General features: G+C 43.5%; 1 protein-coding gene across 3 annotated transcripts in view; it reads left to right on the forward strand.

Moving 5' to 3' along the window:
- The window catches only part of VPS35L (VPS35 endosomal protein sorting factor like), a 158,644-nt gene that overhangs the window by 89,033 nt on the left and 45,286 nt on the right, over nt 1-24,325 (forward strand). For all 3 annotated transcript variants that reach the window (XM_032157026.2, XM_032157025.2, XM_032157027.2), the window contains 7 exons: nt 2,811-2,873; nt 5,218-5,303; nt 7,508-7,588; nt 10,256-10,319; nt 13,163-13,261; nt 16,985-17,062; nt 18,567-18,681. In XM_032157026.2, coding sequence (XP_032012917.1) covers nt 2,811-2,873; nt 5,218-5,303; nt 7,508-7,588; nt 10,256-10,319; nt 13,163-13,261; nt 16,985-17,062; nt 18,567-18,681 — 586 coding nt within the window. The remainder of the gene's footprint in view (nt 1-2,810; nt 2,874-5,217; nt 5,304-7,507; nt 7,589-10,255; nt 10,320-13,162; nt 13,262-16,984; nt 17,063-18,566; nt 18,682-24,325) is intronic.

The raw sequence follows: 24,325 nt of genomic DNA on the forward strand, positions 1-24,325 counted from the left end.
TATCAACTGCAATGGGGAAAATAGTGACTATACAGCAGAGACACTGGAACAGGCCAGTTAATGAGAGTTCATCTCACCAGTGAGGAGCAAAAGGCCATGATGTGCCTGCAGATGTAGTACCCTAAGAAAGACACAGCATCACCTGTATAGAATTTCAGTTGAGAATGCATAAGCTGAATTTAATCACAAGGGAATGTCACACATGCCCAGATTGAGAAGCATTTTATAATTCTTCAGAAATATCACCATGGCCAGGCTCCATGGCTCACACCTATAATTCCAGACTTTGGGAGGCCGAGGCAGGAGGATTATTTGAGGCCAGGAGTTCGAGTCCAGTGTGGGCAATACAGCAAGACCCTATCTCTACAAAAAATTAAAAAAAGAAAGAAAGAAATTAGCCAGGGGTGGTGATGCATGCCCGTAGTTCCAGCTACTCAGGAGGCAGAGCTGGAAGGATTATTTGAGCCCAGGAGTTGGAGGCTGCAGTGAGCTATGATAGCACCACTGCACTCCAACCTCAGTGACAGAGTGAGATCCTGTCTCTAATTGAACTAAACTAAAAAGAAAATAAATAAAATGAAAATAAAATAAATAAAAAACCAAAAAACCCCAGAAATATCATTGCCATAAATGACAAAGACGGAATTAACTTGTGAATTAACACAGACTAAAGAGACGTGAAAATGGAATGCAATGTGCAATCTCAGACTGGATCCTGCAAAGAACATGGAAAAAATAATGTCAGAAAAGACTAACTGAGACAATCAACAGATTGGAAATGGGTGATGAGATCAAATTAGATTAGATTTCATTATATCAGTGTTAACTTTCCCGATTTGATGACAGCAAATGGAAATGTCAGAGAATATGATTATTCTTAGGAAATAAAAAACGAAGTGTTAAGGGGTAAAGACGTGATTCATGCAATCTACTCTCATATAGTTCAGGGAACAAATAGTATGTTTTACATAGAGAGAACCACAAAGCACATTTGGCAAAATATTAAAAATTGATGGATTTGGGTAAAGAGTATATGGGAGTTCTCAGTACTATTCTTTCAGCTTTTCTGCAAGTCTGAATTTAAAAATAAAAAGTTAAAGCCAGGTGAAGTGGCTCACGCTTGTAATCCCATCACTTTGGGAAGCCGAGATGGGCGGATTGCTTGAGCCCAGGAGTTCAAGACCAGCCTGGGCAACACGGCAAAACCCTGTCGCTGCTAAAAAAATATATAAAAATTAGCTGGGTGTGGTGGCATGCACCTGTGGTCCCAGCTACCCTGGAGGCTGAGGCAGGAGGATTGCTTGAGCCCAGGAGGTCAAGGCTGCAGTGAGCTGAGATCATGCCACACTGCACTCCAGCCTGGGCAACAGAGAAAGACCCTGTCTCAAAAAATAATAATAATAAAACGAAAAGGTTTTAAAAAGTGGATGGGCTGTGTGTTTACAAATTCTATCAGTAGATGGATGAATAAGTGAGAAGATAAAGTAAATGTATTAAAATGCTAGCTTTTGTAGAATCTTAGTGGTGAATAAATGGGTGTTTGTATAATTCTTTCAATATTCTTTATTTTTGAGGATTTTTATAATGAAATATTAAGGGGAAAAAAATCCTATCTTTTAAAATCATTGTTTATGTGTAGCTGTGCTCAAGTGTTAACAAAAAATTTCTTATTCTAAAGGGATTAGGTGCTTTGTGCTTCAGAAACTATTTTAATCAGACAGCATTGCAGTGTCTTACAATGGTATGCCTTGGAGCATTGTTTATGATGAAGTTTTGAAGTCCTTTATTAGTTTTTTGCTTGACTGACCTAGTAAGCTGCCTAATTATGAAAAAAAAAATGGGCACATAACGTTCTTCATGTTCTGTTTTTAGAACATGGGAGTTTTTTTGGAAATTATTGAAGCAGCAGTTTTTTTTAGTGTAAACAAATTGTCAGTACATTTTCTTGATAGCAACCAGAGGTAGAAAGTTCTATTTTATTTAGAAACAGCATCTCCTTGGCTCTCCTGGACCAAGGCCCTGTCAGCCTTTCAGTCTGGACTGTGCATCGCAGAGTGAGGGGCGGTAACCGTCAGTATCTGGGCATTTTTGAGGCAGACCTCACAGACTGTGCCACCATCCTTGGGTAATACCTTCGCCTTTAACTCTACCAGCAAACTCTGTCCAAATCTTCTCCAGTGAATAATCAAGAAACACAGGGCCACACGATGATGTAGAATAGGGATTGGCCAACTACAGCCCATAGGCTATATGTAGCCTGCCACTTGTTTTTGTGAATAAAGTTTTATTGGCACAAATTCATTTAATGCACATTCATTTAATGTTGGCAGTGGCTGCTTTTGCACTACAATAGTGTTGAGTAGTTGTGGTGGACTGTAGGATGTTTATAGAAAAAGTTTGCCCACTATTCAAGGAATAACAATAGCTGACATTAATGGAAAACTTTCTAAGGGTGGGCGCTGCACTCAGGACCTTCCACGAACCATTCCATTGAGTCCTTACTGCTTTGATCTCCAGTTCACAGATGAGGAAGCTGAGACTGAGACTCAGTTACTTCCCCAGGACTACAAAGTAGGATGTACAGAGTCATTGGGCAAACTCAGACTGAGACAGAGCCTACCCCAAGCCCAGTTCACTATTTGTCAAACAATCCAGGCTTACCTTATTGTAGTTATAGTTGCAAATTATGAAAGATGATTGCCTTTTTAAAAAAAAAATTCAGGTTTTCATGAGAGAATGTGAACCAGAAAGAAATTTTTAAAAATTACGTTTTTAAAAATAAGATTTTTGTTTGTTTGTTTGTTTTACAGCTTCAGTTAATAATTAAGAAAGTTATTGCCCACTTCCATGACTTCTCAGTTCTTTTCTCCGTGGTAAGTAGCATTTCTTAATTATCTTTGGAAATTTGTACCTGGCTCAGAGGTTCTCATTGTCTCAGTAATGTTTTCATGATGCCCCAGGCCAAAAGAAATATTCAGCAGTTCCTTTTATAAAGTAGTTAAGTCTGATCAACTTAAGTATTCATGTCCTAACAGATTAAGCAGTATTTGAAAAAATAATACACAGAAACTGGAAGAAAAATATTATTTCTGTTTCATTCCTTACTTATGGGATATGTGCTCCACTGGGCATTACACAACTTCTCAAACCTTCAAAACACTTTGGACAGCCTTCTCTTACTTTGCTCGTCCACAGTGATTTTCACAGGGCACTTGCTTTTTAATCACACAGCCTAATGTTGAAACTATGAAATACATTGAGCTAGTAGTTGTTTCAGTGTCTGACAGTTGAGATTTACCATGATTCCCTCAAAAATTTAAAATATCCTGCGATGTCTGTTCGAGTTTGCTCAGTGCCCTGGGCAAGTAGGAATCTAGGTTATTCCCTGTATAGTAACATTCTCTGTCTCTCCCTTCGCTTCCCTCTTTCAGGTTCCATTTACATGTGCTCACAGGATTGTAAGATTTTTTATTTTAATCATAGCAGCTAATATTTATTGGACATATACCACACTCCAAGCACTGTTCTGGGACTTTACATGTATTGCCTCACATCAGATTCATACCACCGCGGGGAAGTAGGAGTTATCACTATAGTATTGCCTTCTTATCCAGGGAGAATACGTTCCAAGACCCCCAGGAGTTGCCTGAAACTGCAGACAGAACTGACTCCTGTGTATACTATGTTTTATCCTATAAATACATACCTACAATAAAGTTTCATTTATAAATTAGGCACAGTAAGAGATTGACAACAATAGCTAAAATAGAACAGTTGTAACAATATGCCGGCATCAGTACTCTTGCACTTTGGGAGCATTATTAAGTAAAATAAGTGTTCTTTGAACACAAAAATGCTGTGATACCGTGACAGTCAATCCGATGACCAAGACAGCTACTAAGTGACTAACAAGCGGGTAGCATCTACAACGTGGAGACACTAGACAAAGGGATGACTCACAACCTGGGCGGGGCAGAACAGTATAGTGTGAGATTTCATTACACTACTCTGAGCAATGCACAGTTTCAAATGAATGAGGCTGGGTGTTGTGGCTCAGACCTGTAATCCCAGCACTTTCAGAGGCCAAGGCAGGCAGATCTGAGACCAGGAGTTCCAGACCAGCCTGGCCAACATGGCAAAACCCTGTCTCTACTAAAAATACAAAAAATTAGCCAGGTGTGGTGGTGCATACCTGTAGTCCCAGCTACTGGGGAGGCTGAGGTTGCAGTGAACCGAGATTACACCAGTGCACTCAAGCCTAGGCAACAGAGTGAGACTCTGTCTCAAACAAATAAAATACAATAAAAATAAAAATGAAAATGAATGAATTGCTTATTTCTAGAATTTTCTATTTAATATTTTCGGATGGCCATTAACCGAGGATAACTGAAACTATGGAAAGCAAAACCGCAGATAAGGGAGCAACTACCATATTCCCACTTTACAGATGAGAGAACTGATGCAGGAAGAGGTAGAGTAACTTGCTTACAGCCACACAGTCACCGAGGTTAGGATTCAGAGCCAGGCAGTCCAGTTTCTCTGAACAGCTCTACTCTGACTCTTCTTCCATTGCTCATCAATATAATCATAAAAAGACTGAAGTCTGCCTTGCCCAGAAAAGCTTGTGGTCATCAAACGTTGCCTGGATGGCTCACCAAAATGTTAACTGGTCCCAGCACCAATCCCTGGAATGCATATAAGTTGTTTTAATAGTAACAGTTTTTTATTTTGTTTGTTTGTTTGTTTTTGAGACAGAGTCTTGCTCTGTTGCCCAGGCTAGAGTGCAGTGGAGCAATCTCGGCTCACTGCAACCTCCACCTTCCTGAGTTCAAGCAATTCTCCTGCCTCAGCCTTCCAAGTAGCTGGGACTACAGGCATGCACCACCACGCCTGGCTAATTTTTGTATTTTTAGTAGAGACAGGGTTTCACCATGTTGGCCAGGCTGGTCTTGAACTCCTGGCCTCAAGTGATCCACCTGCCTGGGCCTCCCAAAGTGCTGGGATTACAGCTGTGAGCCACTGTGCCCGGCCCAGTAACAGCTTTTTACAAGCCCAGTCAGGTCCTCTCCCTGATTTCAGAGGAGTCCTCATCTGACCTGACTCAGAGAGATGAACCTCTGTTCTGCTTCTTTGACCTCCACAGAAAAAGAGACCCACAGATTCCTTCCTTCCAATAACTTGTGTCATTTGCATATAGAGTGCTTGCTTTATTTATAGGAAAAATTTCTGCCGTTTCTGGACATGTTCCAAAAAGAGAGTGTGCGAGTGGAGGTTTGCAAATGCATCATGGACGCCTTTATCAAGTGAGTGCCACAGTGTGCAGCAGAAGCCTTGATTCCTAGTGCCCTTGTGAAACCTGTTGATAAAAAATCAGTTCTTGCACTTTGAGGCCAAGTGATGTGTATTTATTTCATACAGAAAACCACACTGGAAGGAAAGCCACAGTAAAAGCAGCAGTCTGATAAAAGTTTGTAATTCGTGTTTAAGAAGACAGAGTAGCAAGTGTTATCATCAGCCTGGCCAGCAGCTCCATTTTACTTTGATATGTTTTTAGAAGGAGGAGTCTTTTGATAAATTCCCCCAAGAGTAGCATTTTTAAGGATACAAATCAGGGCATACATACTTACAAAGAAGGCACCAGTGCTAGAAAGGTTTTCATCTTCAGTGTTTAGTTATGTAGCTGACTAATTTGTGATCAGTTTTCAAATTTAGCTCTTTAACAAAAAAGAAAAAAAAATCAAATTTAGTTCTTTTCATTTTTTTGATTAAGTCTGTGTTTGCCACAACTGCCCGACTGCTAGTGGTACATGAAATAATTTTAAGGTGGTACATGGAAAAAAGGTGTTTTTGTTTTTGTTTTGAGACAAGGTCTCACTTTGTCATCCAGGCTGGAGTGCAGTGGCACAATTGTGGTTCACTGCAGCCTTGACCTTCTCACGCTCAAGTGGTCCTCCCACCTCAGCCTCCCAGGTAGCTGGGACTACAGATGTGCCCCACTACAACCCAGCTGATTTTTGCATTTTTTGTAGGTGTGAGGTCTCTCTATGTTGCCCAGGCTGGTCTTCATCTCCTGGGCTCAAGCCATCCATCCACCTCAAAGTGCTGGAATTGTAGGCGTGAGCCACCTCGCCTAGCTAGGGTTTTATTTTTATTTTGTTATTATTTTTTTTTAATTTGAGGCAGAACCCTGCTTTGTCACCCAGGCTCGAGTGCAGTGGTGCGATCTCGGCTCACTTCAGCCTTCACCTCCTGGGTTCAAGCGATCCTCCTGCCTCAGCCTCCCGAGTAGCTGGGATTACAGGCACCCACCTCCACGTCCAGCTAATTTTTTTGTATTTTTTGTAGAGACAGGGTTTCACCATGTTGGCCAGGCTGGTCTCGAACTCCTGGCCTGAAGTGATCCACCCGCCTCGGCCTCCCAAAGTGCTGGGATTACAGGCATGAGCCACTACACCCAGCCTGTTTTTATTTTTAGAGTTATATATTGATTTTAAATGTATTAGGCAGTTTATAACTAGTTTAATGTGATTTCATGTACGATATTTTTTTTTAGGACAGGGTTAAGAAAAAAAAGCTAAAGTTACTTTAAATATTAGGTGTATAGATATGGTTCACTTTGGAAAATTGAGTTTGATATTGCTCAAATGTTTTAAGCTTTCTTGTCATCTTTCTAAAAGATTAATTCCTTCCTAAGGATTAATATTAATTCCTAATTAATATGCTTGGAATAAATATACCTAATTTACTTACCTAAAGATTTGTTATAAGAGTTTGCCCTTTTATATTATTTGAAAAACCAAATGAATCATTTTGCCTGGCAAAATTTGCCTGTTAAGAACACAGTGACAAAAAAAAAAAAAAGAAAGAACAGAGTGACAGGTTGTGGGCAGCTTCAGAAGGTGTAAGAAGCATAGTTGAAAATAAACAAACAAACAAAAACAGGTTTGCCCTTAGCCCACCTGGTTTAAGAAGGGGAACAGTTCTTCTGTGATTTTACAGTTAGGAGAAGTTATGTGTGTAGAAGAGCAAACTTGTTATTTAAAGAATTCTGGGCCAGGTGTGGTGGCTCATGCCCGTAATCCCAATACTTTGGGAGGCTGAGGCAGGCGGATCACCTGAGGCCAGGAGTTCGAGAGCAGCCTGGCCAACATGGTGTCTACCAAAAATACAAAAATTAGCCGGGTGTGGTGACGCACACATGTGGTCCCAGCTACTTCGGAGGCTGAGGCAGGAGGATCACTCCAACCCAGGAGGCAGAGGCTGCAGTGAGCTGAGGTCACACCACTGCACTCCAGCCTGGGTAACAGAGTGAGATTGTCTCAAAAGTTAAAAAAAGAATTCTGAGACAACCAGAGAACGTGGCTCGTTACTGGTAAACTGGGCTGGGCGAAATCCCAGCTGGATAATTTGCTGCTTTTCAAGTGTGTACAGTGGATAAAAACTGAATCCACTTTTGCAGTGCTGTCAGTGGACAAAACTTTGACTTTTATCTTTAAATGTCTCCTAGGCATCAACAAGAACCCACCAAGGACCCGGTCATTTTGAATGCCCTTTTGCACGTTTGCAAGACCATGCATGACTCCGTGAAGTAAGCCATGCTTACAGCTGAAATATAACATGGATTGGGTCTTAATGCCACCTAATAGAACATTAGGGAATGACTGCTTTAAGCTGCCACTGTGAATAATATTACTTTATTGGGTGTATTAAGATCCTTGCTAATGAGGACATTCCAGTCCAGGAGAGGAAGGAGGCTGAGGGTAACCTTCTTGAGAAAGCAACATAGCAGATGTTGATAGAAAGGAATTTATGTTGCGGGTAAAAAGCTGGTTTTATTCAAGTGAACTCAAACTCCATGTCTCTTGGAGATTTCTGAGAGCAGCAGATAGTATAATAATGAGCTCACTCATCCAGTAATATAGCGTTTTTATTTCATCTCTTTATTAGCCAATTATTTGAAATTCAAATGAAACTGCTTACATTTGTTACATGAAGGACTTTATTTCCTCGGTATACTTGAGGCTAAGACCTATCCACAGGCATTACCTTTCAGTCAAAGGCTGAATAGTCACTGCTTTGCTTTCTGGTTTTTGTTTGTTTATTTTTAAAATATGTTTTCATTTGACTGTGCTTAGGGCAATTCCTGCTTATTTGTGGCTGAAATTTTAGTCCCCAAAGAATTTTTAAACACAGCAGCTTGATTTACTGGAAAATGTTACAAGAATGGAGAAAATTGTTTTGGAACTTAACCATCAGCAAGATGAACTGTATTTCTTCTTTGTTTTCTCTGCATTTTAGAATATTTACTTCCATGATTTTGTGTGCTTTCAAATTCCTGGGTAGTTACGAAAATCAAAGTGTCGAGGCATTTCATAAAAATGGAACCGGTAGACTTTAGTTGGACAAAAATAGAAATAAAGACACAAAAAGCATCCAGAAAGGCACTTAGATTCGTGAGATATTGGGTTTTGGCTTAAGTAAAATAGAATGTTGATTTCTCTATTGTTAAAATTGTGCATAGTTGACAGACCAGAAGGTAGGGGTAGGGCAGCTCTTCTTTCAAACATCATCCAGGGACCCAGGTTATTTCTGTCTTATTGTTCTCCCAGTCTATCTGGGGTGTTGTCCTTGTCTTCTTCTGGAAGCTGACGTACCTCAACCATGTCCACGTTCCAGCCTGTGGGCATTGGGGAACAGCAGCTTTCCTTTAGGGACAAATCTGGGAAGGCTCACACATCACTTGTGTCCACATCCCATTGTTCAGAACTGTCCCATAGCCACCCCTAGCTGGGAAGGAGGGTAGGGAATGTTGTTCTAAGAACAAAGTGGGGCTGGGCATGGTGTCTCACACCTGTAATCCCAGCACTTTAAGAGGCCAAGATGAGTGGATCACCTGAGGTCAGGAGTTTGAGATCAGCCTGGCCGACATGGTAAAACCCCGTCTCTACTAAAAAAAAAAACAAAAAAAACAAAAACAAAAAATTAGGCAGGCGTGGTGGCACATGCCTGTAATCCCAGCTACTTGGGAGGCTGAGGCAGGAGAATCGCTTGAACCTGGAAGGCACAGGTTGCAGTGATCCAAGATCACGCCATTGCACTCCAGCCTTGGCAACAAGAGCGAAACTCCATCTCAAAACAAAAACAAAAACAGAACAAAGTGGGCATTTGTATTGAAGAACAGTGGGTAATCTTTGCCAAAACATTTTCTCCTAGAACAAACCAACAAGCAAAAACCTTGACTCCTGTTTTCTCTGGGCTCTTAAAAAAATTTTTTTAAATAAATTTGGGGAACTATTTTTTTTTTCCTTGACCACTGACTATACTGTTTAGTTTATTTTATTTTTTATTATTATTATACTTTAGGTTTTAGGGTACATGTGCACAGTGTGCAGGTTTGTTACATATGTATCCATGTGCCATGTTGGTTTGCTGCACCCATTAACTCGTCATTTAGCACTAGGTATATCTCCCAATGCTGTCCCTCCCCCCTCCTCCCTATTTGGGGAACTATTGATAGGCCTTCACAAGTATAATCAAAACTATAATGACTTTTTCTTATTTATATTTGTGTTAAATTTTCTATTAAATAGAAGCAACTGAGACCTGAGATTTACTTTACAGTGTATCAAAAAAATAAGACGGATTGATGGATGGAGAGGGGAATGGATAATTATGTGTAAAACAAGTAAAATGGTGATGGCAGGATTTCGATGGTGGGTGTATGGGTGTTTACTGGAAAATTCTTTCAACTTTGCTGTACATTGGAAATATCTCTGTTTCCTTTTTGGGGAGAACGGGGTCTCGTCATGTTGCCCAGGCTAGTCTCCAACTCCTAGGCTCAAACGAACCTGCTACCTCTGCCTTCCTAAGTGCTGGGATTACAGGTGTGAACCAGCACACCCCACTGGAGATTTTTTAAATAAAATATTCAATGAAATTTCCCTGAAATACAAAATTTGACATTAGACCTTGCTGCCCAAGTTCCAAAGAAGTGAAAGTTAACCTTTTCTTTTCTTGTTAATAAATCTATCTTGAGAACAGCATCTTTGAGGGAGATGAGAAACATATTTAAATTATGTTAATTGTGATTATGTATTTTTATCAAAGGAAAAATAAACAGCCTGTTGGGAGTTTTTTAAATCTAGGAAATGCAAAATGTTCTTACCTGTTAAATTACTTACCCCTTGTGTATTTTTTTCTTTAGAAACTTTCATCTGTTACCTATGTGTTAATTATGTACAATTATTGATTTTAGTGCACTCACTCTTGAGGATGAGAAAAGAATGCTGTCATATTTGATTAATGGATTTATAAAAATGGTAAGTATTAGGGAAGAAGTTTCAGTGCACTTGGAAGTCTGATGTAATTGTTTATCCTTATGCTGGCGAAAGCAGTTAACATTATGTTCTCTGGTGCTTTTCATTCTTAGTGAGATAAGATGAAATTAGAAAACATCTTACATTAGCCAGGACTCCCCTGGGGGCAAAGACAGCCAAGACAAACCGGCTTAAGAGGAAAAAGGTGGGGAGCGGGAGGGTGATGGGAGGAGGGATTTCTTGGCTGATGTGACAAAAAGTCCAGGGGCTGGAACTCTCCAAAGCAGCAGCCGGGCTCAGGGTCTCCGGGATGTCATCAGGACCTGTCTTCCCTGTCTTTTTTTTTTTTTTGAGACAGAGTCTCGCTCTGTCACCCAGGCTAGAGTGCAGTGGCGTGATCTCGGCTCACTGCAAGCTCCGCCTCCCGAGTTCATGCCATTCTCCTGCCTCAGCCTCCCTAGTAGCTGGGACTACAGGCGTCCGCCACCAGGCCCAGCTAATTTTTTGTATTTTTAGTAGAGACGGAGTTTCACCGTGTTAGCCAGGATGGTCTCGATCTCCTGACCTCGTGATCCGCCCACCTCGGCCTCCCAAAGTACTAGGATTACAGGCATGAGCCACCGGGCCCAGCCCCCCCAGCCCTGGGCTCTGTCCTGTTGGCCTCCGGCTCAGCTGGGCTCGCCCCACCACAGCTCCAGGTTTCCATGCCCCCCAGCTCTGCAGCCCAGCAGGCGGGACTCCAGCAAAGGCCTGGGATTGAGTCTCTTTGGATTAACATGGGTCGTGGCCCCAAGCACACCTGGGTGACCTGAGTCAGGAGGGCCGAGAGTGGAAAGAAGGTGTGCCCTGAAGCAGCTGATGCAGATCATCAGATGGTGATGGAAACTATGCCGGGCAGGCAAAACGCCAGATATCCACTCCCCATCTGTTTTCCTTATCTACTGCTGAGTAACAGCTCATCCCATCCCAAAACTTAGTGGCTTTAAATAACAGGGCTTTTTTTTGTTGTTGTTTTTTCTCGGAGGGGGTCAAGACAGGGGTCTCGCTATGTTGCCCAGGCTGGTTTCCAACTCCTAGTTTCAAACAATACTCCAGCCTCGGTCTCCCAAAGTGCTGGGATAACAGGCCTGAGCCACTGTGCCCAGCATGAGTTTTTTATTAGTTCTCAAACTCTGTGGATCAGCTTGGTAACCAGGCTGCCACAGGGAGTGTGGTGTGGCACTGGCGTGGCACAATTGGGCTGGAGGATCCACAGTGGCCTTGTTCCCTTCTCTAGGGTTTTGGTGCTGGATATGGGCTGGGGCCATCTTGGTTTTCTTCCATGTCCTCTCTTTCTCTCCACTGTTCTCCTCAGTCAGTGGTTTCAGTTGAGCTCTCTTACTTGGTGCTGCCTTCTATGAAGGCACAGACAGAAGCAGCAAGGCATTTTAAGGCCAAGGCTTAGAAATTACACGGTGAGGCCAGGCACGGTGGCTCACATCTGTAATCCCAGCACTTTGGGAGGCTGAGGCAGGTGGATCACCTGAGGTCAGGTCGAGACCAGCCTCACCAACATGGTGAAACCCTGTCTCTGCTAAAAATACAAAATTAGCCGGGTGTTGTGGTGCATGCCTGTAATCCCAGCTACTCGGGAGGCTGAGGCAGGAGAATCGCTTGAACCCGGGAGGCAGAGGTTGCAGTGAGCCAAGACCATGCCACTGCACTCCAGCCTGGGCAACAGAGCAAAACTCTGTCTTGGGAAAAAAAAAAAAAAAGAAATCACACAGTAAACCCCTGCTATATTCTGCTGCAATCTGTGGGTCAAAGCAAGTCACAGAGCCAGTCTGGAGGTGAAGAGGCTCTGCCTGTTGATGGGGGGTAGTCCACAGAGACATTGCAGAAGAGCCGGCAGAGTGAGAGGGATTCCTGCAGCCTCCTTTGGGAACATCCCACCATTATACTGTCCCAGCCTGAACAGTCTTCGCCTTCATTCTGGGTCCTCTAAGCCAAAACACCAACTGCTGCCAATATCTTCTATTTTAATAGAAAAGTCAGGACCAAAGCTGACCGAGATGAAAATGACGAGATCACTTTGAAAATAACCTTGAAATTCTGACTTGTTCAATAGTGCGGGTTGTTTAGTTCACCTGACTCTGTGGGTGAAATATCAATTTTGATGAAAATTCAGGATTAGCCTTTCAATTCCCGTGTTAGGAAAGAGACCTATGGATTTTCCCAGGTCACTCTCCTTTGCCCTTGCTTTTTGTACTCATCATGTGGTATTTATCTTTTCATGGCATTGTCTGAAAGTTACCAAGTTATTATGGAAAAGAATATAAGGAAATCAGATATGAAACATGATAGCTGTAATGGAAATGGCGATGTTAAACCTCATCTGGACAAAAATGATTGATGTACAGTAAAGTTTTTCTTACTAACCAGCTGTTCATAAATTTGAAGAAATAGGAGGAGGGGATGTTTAATGGTGGAAAAACTTCCATCTATGGCTTCTGTAGCCACCAGTGAGCTGCCAAGGTTGGGTCCCCATCAGGAAGCAGAAAGGTGTGACCCTTACGACAGCAAACCTGCTGACAAATGGCCCCCAATAACCACATTTATGTTCTGTGAAAAGGCCACAGCTGACAAACAATATCCCATTATTCCCTTTCCAGTGGTTTCCTTCGGAGCCTGGAAAATTCTACTTACACTCTGAGCTTCTGTTTTATACCCTTTGACTTCTTATGTTCTAGTCCAGTGCCCATATCATAAAGATGAGGTGGCAATAATAATATTTCAGTCATACCATGTGCCTGTGTTCCCTCTAAAAATACCACTGTCCCCTTCAGCATCTTTCTCCTTGATTCTAGATTTCCTTTGGCCGTGATTTTGAACAACAGCTGAGTTTTTATGTTGAGTCCAGGTCGATGTTTTGCAATCTGGAGCCTGTTCTTGTGCAGTTGATTCATGTAAGTATTTTCATTCATTAGTTTCTTCTCTCAATAAATATTTATTGATCATCTACATCCCAATCATTTATTTTTATTTTATTTTATTAGAGACAGGGTCTCACTCTGTCACCCAGGCTAGAGTGCAGTGGTGCAATCATAACTCACTGTAGCCTTGAACTCCTGGGCTCAAGCAACCCTCCTGTCTCAGTCTCCTGAATAGCTGGGACTACCAGCTCAAGCCACCATGCCTGGCTATTTTAAATTTTGTTTTGTTGTGTTTTGTTTTGTTTTGTTTTGTTTTTTGAGAGATGGGGTCTCAATGTGTTGCCCAGGCTGGCCTCAAATTCCTCACATCCAGCAATCCTCCTGCCTTGGCCTCCCAAAATGCTGGGATTACAGGCATGAACCACTGCACCCAGCCTTAATCTGGGATTCTTCTGGTCCTATTTTGTTACTGTTCTCTATGGTATGAAAGGTGGTTTCTCAAAGGTTAATAAACTTACAACTTTGGTTTTATTGATCTGTTTTTCTGTGAGATTTGCATTTTCCCATTTCTGCATGCCAGCAACAGAGTTAAGTGATTGACAATGATTAGTTACAGAAATCTAACCAGAAGGAGCCCCTTCTTACCTAACAAGACATTCCCAACTTTCTTGGATCATGGCGTCTCTCAGTAACTTTTTATGGTACCCTCAGACCAAAAGAATTAATAATAGCCCTGTTTATTAAGAAGTTAGGTTCAGGCTGGATGTGATGGCTCACACCTGTAATCCCAGCACTTTGGGAGTCTGAGGCTGGCAGATCACTTGAGGTCAGGAGTTTGAGACCAGCCTGGCCAATATGGTGAAACCCTGTCTCTACTAAAAATACCAAAATTAGCCAGGCATGGTGGCAGGCACCTGTTGTCCCAGCTACTTGGGAGGCTGAGGCAGAAGAATCACTTGAATCTGGGAGGTGGAGGTTGCAGTAAGCAGAGATTGCGCCACTGCACTCTACACTCTAGCCTAGGCAACAAAGGGAGACTCCACCTCAAAAAAAAAAAAAAAAAAAAAAGTTAGTTTCAGACAACTTAAGTATTTATGCTCTAACAACTTGATAGCCATTTGAAGAAAATATATATATAAATTGAAAGAAAAATAATACGTTTCTTTTCTTTACTTTCTGAGATGGAGTTTTTGCTCTGCTGCCCAGGCTACAGTGCAGTGGCGCGATTTTGGCTCACTGCAACCTCTACCTCCCAGGTTGAAGTGATTCTCTTGCGTCAGCCTCCCGAGTAGCTGTAATTACAGGCGCCCGCCACCATGCCTGGCTAATTTTTTGTATTTTTTAGTAGAGACAGGGTTTCACCATGTTGGCCAGGCTGGTCTTGAACTCTTAACCTAAGGTGATCCACCTGCCTCGGCATCCCAAAGTGCTAGGATTACAGGCATAAACCACCAAGCCTGGCCTATTTTTTTCTTTTTTTTTTTTTGCACACAAAACAATAAACATTTTCTAAAAGTACATACAAACAAAAAGATGCATATCAAACATATTAGGAAGGTTGCCCATGGGAAGACGGGGAATAGAAATGGGGGGTAGGAATTAAAGAAAATAAATGAGAGAGGGACTTTGTATGGATCAATGATAATAACTCAATCCTCTATTTGACAAAGAAGAAGGAGAAGGAAGAGGAAGAAAAAGAAAGTGGGATAAGGGATCAGAAAGGGAGGAAAATAGAAAAAATTAGAGTACGACTCCAGGGTAGACCTGTTTTGTTGTCGCTTGGTTGGTTGGTTGGTTTGTCAGTTGTATTTTTCATATGTTTTGCCATGTTGGCCAGGCTGGTCTCGAACTCCTAGCCTCAAGTGATCAACCCGCCTCGGCCTCCCAGAGTACTGGGACTACAGGCGTGAGCCACCACGTCCAGCCCCCACATTGCTTCTGGCCTCTGTGGTAGACCTCCCAGACGAGGCGGCCGGGCAGAGGCGCTCCCCACATCCAAGACGGGGCTGCCAGGCAGAGGTGCTCCTCACTTCCCAGACGGGGCGGCCGGACAGAGACGCTCCTCACTTCCTAGACGGGGTGGCGGCCGGGCAGAGGCGCTCCTCACATCCCAGATGATGGGTGGCCGGGCAGAGGCGCTCCTCACTTCTTCCCAGACGGGGCAGCCGGGCAGAGGCGCTCCTCACTTCCCAGACGGGGTGGCGGCCGGGCAGAGTCGCTCCTCACATCCCAGACGATGGGCGGCCAGGCAGAGATGTTCCTCACTTTCTAGACGGGGTGGCGGCTGGGCAGAGGCGCTCCTCACCTCCCAGACGGGGCGGCTGGGCAGAGGAGCTCCTCATAACCCAGACGATGGGTGGCCAGGCAGAGACGCTCCCCACCTCCCAGACGGGGCGGCAGCCGGGCAGAGGCTGCAATCCCAGCACCCTGGGAGGACAAGGCAGGCGGCTGGGAGGCGGAGGCTGCAGCGAGCCAAGACCACGCCACCGCACTCCAGCCTGGGCAACAGCGAGCACCGAGTGAGCGAGCCTCCGTCTGCAGTCCCAGCACCTCGGGAGGCTGAGGCGGGCAGACCATTTGAGGTCAGGAGCAGGAAGGAAGGAAGGAAGGAAGGAAGGGAGGGAGGGAGGAAGGAAGGAAGGGAGGGAGGAAGGAAGGAAGGAAGGAAGGACTATTTTTTTCTTAAACATAATTAGTAATGATGGGTGTGTACTTATGAGGCATATCACAGCTTCATAAAATTTGGAATTAGATTGGTGATGCTATTCTTATTTCTTGTTTTACATTCACTTTTTTTTACATTTATTCTTGCACAGCGATTAAACTTACTTTTGATCACAGTAGCCACGAAAAATAAGTTTTACAAATATGTGATGTGGCTATAAGGGATGTAAAGCAGTCCATCATCAAATCAGCCTTGCACCAGTGCTTTGCACAATGCACAACAGACAAGTATTGCTGTGTTTACCTAAAAAACTGTGGTGCCCCTATGAGTTTGCTGCCTTTTCTGCAGCACCCCAGGATGCCATGGTGCACAGTTTGGGAACCGCAGGTCCAAACTTTTTATATCTGTGGAAGGGTTCCCTAAGGCTCTGTCATTATTTCATGTCTATTCAAGGAGAATAACTTTCGTATGTATTTGTTTGCTGGTTAGCAAGTTATTTAGCACAACTAAACTTAAGACCTAAATTTAGAAACTTTATCTGGAAAAAACAGAGGAGATAATAGTATCCACCCTGGGATTATGAAGCTTAAGTGAACCAATGAATGTATAGCTCTTAAATAGTGCTTGGAACACTGTTAGTGATGATGTGGCTCCTATCATTATTGTTCTTATTGTTGGTATTGTATAGCTGAATGGTGTGGTCTGATTGTCTAAATGGTGTGCTTTGGAGGTGTCTCTTAAGATCTCTAAATTCTTAAAATTTGGTGTGGTGGGATTTCTGGAAATGGAGTAAGTGAGCCCCAGCTATTCATTAAGCCAGAATATGGTCACTTAAAATGCTGATCGAAAGGCATGACTAACGTAGCAAACACTGCCTTTTGTTCTACCCTCTTGGAGATGTTTGCTCAAGCCATGATTGGATCAGGCCTGATGACCCCTTTGGCATTTCAAGGTTTGGTGCTAACCAGTCTTGGTCCTAGAAAGCTTGTTCTCATTGACCTGTATGTAGTTAATGTTCAAATCTCTATGGAAGACACTCATCTGAATCGGCCATCACTTCATTACTATTTCTATTTTATTAACAAATTCAGAGTGTGAACCGGTTGGCAATGGAGACAAGAAAAGTAATGAAAGGAAATCATTCCAGAAAGACGGCTGCATTTGTCCGGGTATGTTCTCAAGATAAGGACTGTCAGACTTCAAACTTCAGTGGGCTGTTTAGTTTGCAAGTTACTAAATTACTCTTCCCAGAAAAAGATGAGTGTGTCATGATAAGAATGGTTTAGTATTGATTTTTCAGATTAATTTTTCCCTGTATCTATGGGCTGATCCATTTTCTAATGTTTTCAGGATAAATGGTTAAATGAGTCTGAATTTTAATGTGTTGTGGGGAAGGTGAATGAGTGATGGATTTGCATTTTTATGTGCCAGCTGAATTAGCTTTCATTTTCTCTAATATACTAATATAACACATATTTTATAACATTGTAAAATAGTTTTCTAATATAAAAATATGTATAATAATATTGTTCTTGTAACTGAAAGGCCTTTTTTCCTCTAGATAATAATGATGCCCAACTTTGTTTTTGTCTTTTTTGAGATGGAGTCTTGCTCTGTCACCCAGGCTGGAGTGCAGTGACGCGATCTCGACTCACTGCAACCTCCGCCTCCCAAGTTCAAGCGATTCTCCTACCTCAGCCTTCCGAGTAGCTGGGATTACAGGCACATACCACCATGCCCGGCTAATATTTTTGTATTTTTAGTAGAGATGGCAGTTTCACCATGTTGGCCAAGCTGGTTTCAAACTCCTGTCCTCAAGTGATCTGCCTGCCTCGGCCTCCCAAAGTGCTAGGATTACAGGCATGAGCCACCACGCCTGGCCTGATGTTAAACTTTGAAAAATCATTTTCAGCTTCTTGAAGCTGAAAATTTTATCAGATGTGATGCTGCTCAAAATTTATTTATTCATTCATTTATTTATTTTTGGAGAAAGGGTCTTGCTCCGTCACCCAGGCAGGAGTGCAGTGGCACCATCATAGCTCACTGTAAGCACCTTGCCCGGGTAAGTTTTTGTTTTTTTGTAGAGATGGGGAGTCTCACTATGTTGCCCAGGCTGGTCTTGAACTCCTGGCCTCAAGTGATCCTCCTGCCTCAGCCTCCCAAAGTGTTGGGATGACAGGTGTGAGCCGCTACACCCAGCCCTGCTCAAAATTTTCAGAAAGAAATATGCGTCTGTGTTTTTAAACATGAAAGTATACTGAAAAGATTACAGTAAAAAATAGGCATCCTGGCTCTGCCGTTTGTCACCTTGCTTCTCTTTCCTCAGTCAGCCACCTCAAGCTCTTTAGCAGCTGTTTCTAATTACCTCCATATTTTTAAGTAATTGGTTTAAACAGCTATTTCTCAGCTTATCAATGTTAGGTGCTACGTATTTACTTCCCGTGATGATGGGTGAGGATTTGTTTTTCCTGCATTCTCACTCACTCCTCTCACACCCCTGTCCTCCTAGAGGGTCATCAGAGCAGAGTTGTACAAGAGGGGAAAATTGGGGCTCAGAATGGGGAGATTCACTGTTGTAAGTTTCTTTCCTTGGAAATACATGAGGGATGAAAACAGGAGTATGATTCTGCCACCGTGGCCTTGCCAGCGTTAATGTTTCTTCCCTTCTCCTAGGCCTGTGTTGCCTACTGCTTCATCACCATCCCCTCCCTGGCGGGCATCTTCACACGTCTCAATCTGTACCTGCATTCTGGTCAGGTGGCCTTGGCCAACCAGTGCCTCTCCCAAGGTAAGTCCATCGTTCTCTCATCTCAGGCACTCCCTTGCTGTTTAGGAAAACGGACTCAGGTGTGCGCGTATGTGTGTAGAGAGAGACAAAGATTTCTTTTTTTAGAGACAGAGTCTTGCTCTGTCACCCAGGCTGGAGTGTAGTAGTGCGATCATAGTTCCCTGTAACCTCGAGCTCCTGGGCTCAAGCGGTCCTCCCGAGTAGCTGGGACTGCAGGCGCACACCACCACACACAGCTAATGTTTTTATTTTTATTTTTTGTAGAGATGGAATTTCGCTTTGTTGCCCAGGCTTTTCTTGAGCTCCTGGGCTCAAATGTTCCTCCCGCCTCCCATCTGGCCTCAAATGATCCTCCCAAAGTGCTGGGGTTGTATACAGGCATGAACCACTGCACTCGACCAAGAGAGATTCCTTTAAGGAGGAAAGATGAATAAATGATGAGTTTTAAATTTGTTTCTCTGCTAGGAAGCACATTAGACACATATGCATTTATAGAGTCAGACAGATCATAGAGCACAGATATCTTCCTGTGAGAATCTTCTTAAATCTGCCTAGGACAGACCAGGTCATGCAGCTCAGACATCCTGAGCTCAGCACACTTGGAGAATATGAGACATGAGGACTTCTTCACAGTGGCGGATTCATGTTTGTTTGTTGTTGTGGTTGTTGTTGATGTTTGTGTGTTTGAAACCCCAGAGACACACAAGTACCATCTAATCTGTGGTAGAACAAATACCCTACAGTTTGCTGTTACAGATAAAATTTCTGCCCAAGACTGATCTTTCCATACTAGACACCAAAGCCATCCATTAGGCAAGGATGCTCAGGATCGTTTATTTGGGAGAAGGTGATCTCAGTGATACCAGAAGAGTGATGTGAGATGAGACAGGGAAGGAAAGGAAGCCAGAAAAACAGGCACCATCGAACAAGTCGTTCCTGTAGGCAGCTGAAGCTCATTCCCATCTGGGAGGTGTTGTCAGACACAGCCAGTGTTTCTCCACCTGAAGGGCAAGGAAGACAGGTGATTTTCCCTTTATTCTCATCTGTCACTGACAGAGCGCTGCTTCTGGGATATTAACCCCATGGCATTCTGGCCTGCTCCACACTTGAGCCAAGAGAAGGCGCTCAGGTGGAAAGCCCAAGTGTTTGCTGCAGGACACCCTGGTTACCTACTGCAACGGTGTACACCAAGGCCCTGCAGGCAGGTCGGCAGCAGGGTACCCCCCCTGCAGGCCATAACACAGAGGGTAAAAGAAATCTTTACGCGACATTTATGGAGCATTTGTTATGTGGCAAGCCCTTTGCACAAGTTGTCTCATTTCATCCTCCCAGCAGCCACATGGGGCTGGTGCTGTCGTTGGTGCCTTATTACCCCGGTGAGTAAACTGAGGCAGAGAGTGGCCAACTAACTTGCTTGGTAGGTCCATTCCTGAGTCACTGAGCCAGCTCTCAGCGCCTGATCTGTCTGGCTCAAGGCCATGCCCTTCACCACTGCATTTACTGGGAAGCCTAAAGGAATGCTGGGGCACTTCCATAGCGCCATAGGAGGTGGACTGAGGTTTTCAGTGGTGGTTCTTTTCCCGACACAACTGCACAGATTATGCCGAGGCTGGCGCCTCAGCACTGGTTGCCATTGTCTTGGTAGGGCATTCTGGGCCAGTTGGAGAGTGATCACTTCTCCATCCTTTGAACCACTGCCATGGAAGTTCTGGGGATCATCTGTGTCATGATTCAACTGGAGCAGCTCTGGGCAGTGAAGTCTTCATACATGGTTACTGCCCAGACACCTTTAAAACTCGGCTTGGTTTTGCTTCTAACTCATGGGGGACCTCAGTAGCTTCTGAGTGCAGCTGAACACTTGCCTCTTGAGTTCTCTTGTGAGCTGGTGCCTGCCTACCTCCATCCTCAACCGCCTGCATCCTCATCTCCCATTTGCTTTAGCCACACAGGCCTGCTTCTGTTCTTTGAACATACTCAGTGGTCTCCCAGTTCAGAGCCTTTGTGGCTTTGTTCCCTCTTTCTACAATGATCTTCCCCCAGATAGTTGTGTTTTTTTAAATTACAAGGCAGATGGTGAGAATAAGCCACAGCTCCTTACGGAGGCCTCTGCTGGCCACTCTAGCTAGAGTAGCCGCCCCACCCCACTCTGTCACCTCTGCAGCATCATCCTCGTTATCATCGTTGCACAATCCAGTGCTTTCTTACTGTGTTTACTTGCTTATTGTCTGTGATACCCCCTCTCCCCACTAGGACAGGCACGTGTCTTCATTGTGTGTAGGTCAACATGGAACTTTCTCCTACTGCTTGCTTTGGTAAGAATGATGGGTTATCGGGAGGCTGAGGCACAATGATCGTGTGAACCTGGGAGGTGGAGGTTACAGTGAGCCGAGATCGCACCACTTGAGCAACAGAGCAAGACTGTCTTGAAAAAAAAAAAAAAAAAAAAAAGAAAGAACAATGGGTTAGTGAGAAACAAAACAAAAATTAACAGTCACCAACAAAAACCTAGTGATGCACAGGATGAAAATTAGAAGACGCTTCCTTGGATATTAGAAATTTTAAATCTGCTTATAAATGGGTTCCTTCTTTAAAAGCTCAGGAATGGTGGACCTAGGTAGGCACACCTGAGTTGGTTTTACCTGCAATACTAGGAACAAATTGTGAGCTGCAGATACCAAAGCTATGACACCGCCTAACCAGAACTGCAAGTGGAGGCTTTAGAAGCCTAGATCTTTCTTCTTCCCATGTTATAAAATCAGGACCATGGATCTGAATGTTGTGGATCTTGGGAAATTTATAATTAGATCCCGTATAGGGCTTTATGATAATTTTTTTTGAAAAAGCAAAACAAAAATTCTCTACCTGGTTAAAGGTATCCCCCTTATCAAAGATTTGGTGCTCCCAAGAACTGTCGAAGGAGAGCTGTGAGTAGTTTCTTCCTGTTGCGCTTCCCATAACGTCCTCAGTCCCCACCGAGGGACAACTGGTGTAAGAACAGCCCCATACACTGCGCATGGATAAAGACAGCATCCTTGGTGTCAGAACTCTGGGCTCCTTGTCTGCCTCCCCTGTCACTTTTCAGCTACTGCAGGAGAGCAGGAATGTGGGTCCGCTTCATGTTTAATAATTTATCTGATGATTTTTACTCGAGTCTCTAAATGCTGTGGCGCTAAACCTTAAAAGCCTATTATTTTTCTTCTGAAAGCCACAGGCAGCAATTGCTGGCCAAAATAAATAATGCATTCAATTACTGAGAATGAGAAGGCTAAATATAAATTAAATGAAGCTCATGGAAATGTGCTGCTTTTGTTTGCCTCCCTAAACATCCTCCCCTTGCAGCTGGTTATAAAATGTCCCCGTCCCTCCAGTTCATTTTCTTGCCTCCCTTAATCCGGCCTTGGTTGTATCTTCTTCGGCAGGCTGTGGCTTTCCCAAGGCTGGGTCCATCCCGACAAGTAAACTCCTGTTGAACTCTCAGGCAGGCTGGCGCAGGATGCTGATGAGGGCTTGTTGCAGGGGAGGCCTGGTTCTGTTCCTTTGTGTACACCGGTGCTGCACATAGACTGGATTGTGCAGGGATTTGGTGCACATGCTCGTGCCCACCACCCCAGAGTATTTAGGAGAAATGAAGGACTTGCAAGCCAGAGATTTGGTCGATCAGATGCTTCTCAGCTGGAGATGGCCTAGCAATGCCTGTTTCTCTTTTCTTTCAGTCCCTTCTCTAGGTAACTTCTTGACCTTGTTTGTCAATGGCTCTTTCTAGAAAATTATTACCAGGCCACAGCAAGAGCAGGCTCTTTTTTCCTTTATTTTTACCTTTGTTTCTTTATCTTTACAGTTTATAATCTAGAAAAGGTGGGTGTTTTATAGGCCAGGTGTGGTGGCTCATGCCCGTAATCCCAGCACTTTGGGAGGCTGAGGTGGGCGGATCACCTGAGGTCAGGAGTTAGAGACCAGCCTGGCCAACATGGTGAAACCCCGTCTCTACTAAAAATTAAAAAAAAAAATAGGCAGTTGTGGTGGTGTGCTCCTGTAATTCCAGCTATTCAGGAGGCTGAGGCACGAGAATCGCTTGAACCTGGGAGGCAGAGGTTACAGTGAGCCAAGATATCACCACTGCACTCCAGCCTGGGTGACAAAGCGAGACTCTGTCTCAAAAAAAGAAAAAAGAAAGAAAATGGGGGCATTTTATAATGGAAGTATGTTTAAGTCGGGTCTTAAAAGAAGAACGTGTTTATGAGGATGTGGGAAGGGAAGAAGGAAGGATTAGCATTCCTGGTAGAGCAAATGGCCTGAGCAAAGGCATGGAGATGTGGAATTACATGATGAATTTGGCCAACAGCAGAATGTTGGGATGAGGCCCTAATTAGTACTGATTTTCAACTCTTCTGCTTGCATTGGTCCCAATCCTGACTCTGCCACCTACAAGCCAGGTGCTCTTGGATGACTCGGCCTTTCTGTCCTGTTTCCCCATCTGTAAAGTGGAGATGATGACAGTGGTACCTGTCTGTTGAGTGTTAAATGAGAAAATGGCCTTAGAGCACTTGGCCCACTGGCACATAGTAGCTGCTCAGTAAGTATTATCTTAGTATACACATCTCTCAAATGATGAAAGTATGCCATGGGTTTTAGCAGCTAACTGTATACAGTACGTTGATAGCTGTTTGATTTTATAGTTTGAAAGCCAGATTATTTTTCATATGCAAAGCACTGGGGAATCTGTAGGAAACTTGATCTTTGTTTTGAGACAAACTGATGAATTATGCTAAAAAGAATTGCAGTTCCTCTAAAGCTGAAACAAGATAGAACAATTAAAGAGAAATAGTGGTCAAAAGAACTTTTTTTTTTTTTTTTTTTGAGACAGAATCTTGCTCCATCGTCCAGGCTGGACTGCAGTGGCGTGATCTCTGCTCACTGCAACCTCCGTCTCCCGAGTTCAAGTGATTCTCCTGCTTCAGCCTCCCAAACAGCTGGGACTACAGGCATGCACCACCACACTGGGCTAATTTTTGTATTTTTTAGTAGAGATGGGGTTTTACCATGTTGGCTAGGCTGGTCTCAAACTCCTGACCTCTGGTGATCCACCTGCCTCAGCCTCCCAAAGTGCTGGGATTACAGGCGTGAGCCACCGTACCCAGCCAAGAATGATTTTTTATTATCATTAATAATAATGCTTTTCCCACCTTCTGTAGGGATCTCCCCTCTTCTTTTAAAACTTACTTTCTTTTATTTTTTTGCATCTTCATCCTTCAGAGCTGGGTTCATATGTCATGTCTTTAGGAAAAGCATCCTTGGCCTTCCCATTTCTGCAGATAAACAAAACTTAGGTCAGGTCATCCTGTACGGTATATTATCTGCTCACCCGTGCTTTTCCTCCGTTATGCTTATCGCTGTTATTTAACAAGTAAATATGTAAGTAGTTGTCTGCTTTTCCCACTGTAAGTGCATCACCTCCATGAGGTCCTGTCTGTCTGGTTTACTCAAAAAGTTTGGGATTTGGGAGCATTTTGGATTTCAGATTAGGAATGTTCAACCTGTATATGGAGCCCCTGGCTACTACAAACTGTAATGGCTAATGGAAATAGCCAGGGCCATGGTGTGGGCGAGAAAAATTATTTTGCATTTCCCCTTCCTGGAGAGTCAA

The sequence above is a fragment of the Hylobates moloch genome, unplaced genomic scaffold, assembly GCF_009828535.3.
Source record: "Hylobates moloch isolate HMO894 unplaced genomic scaffold, HMol_V3 SCAFFOLD_6, whole genome shotgun sequence".
NCBI classification, from domain to species: Eukaryota; Metazoa; Chordata; class Mammalia; order Primates; family Hylobatidae; genus Hylobates; species Hylobates moloch.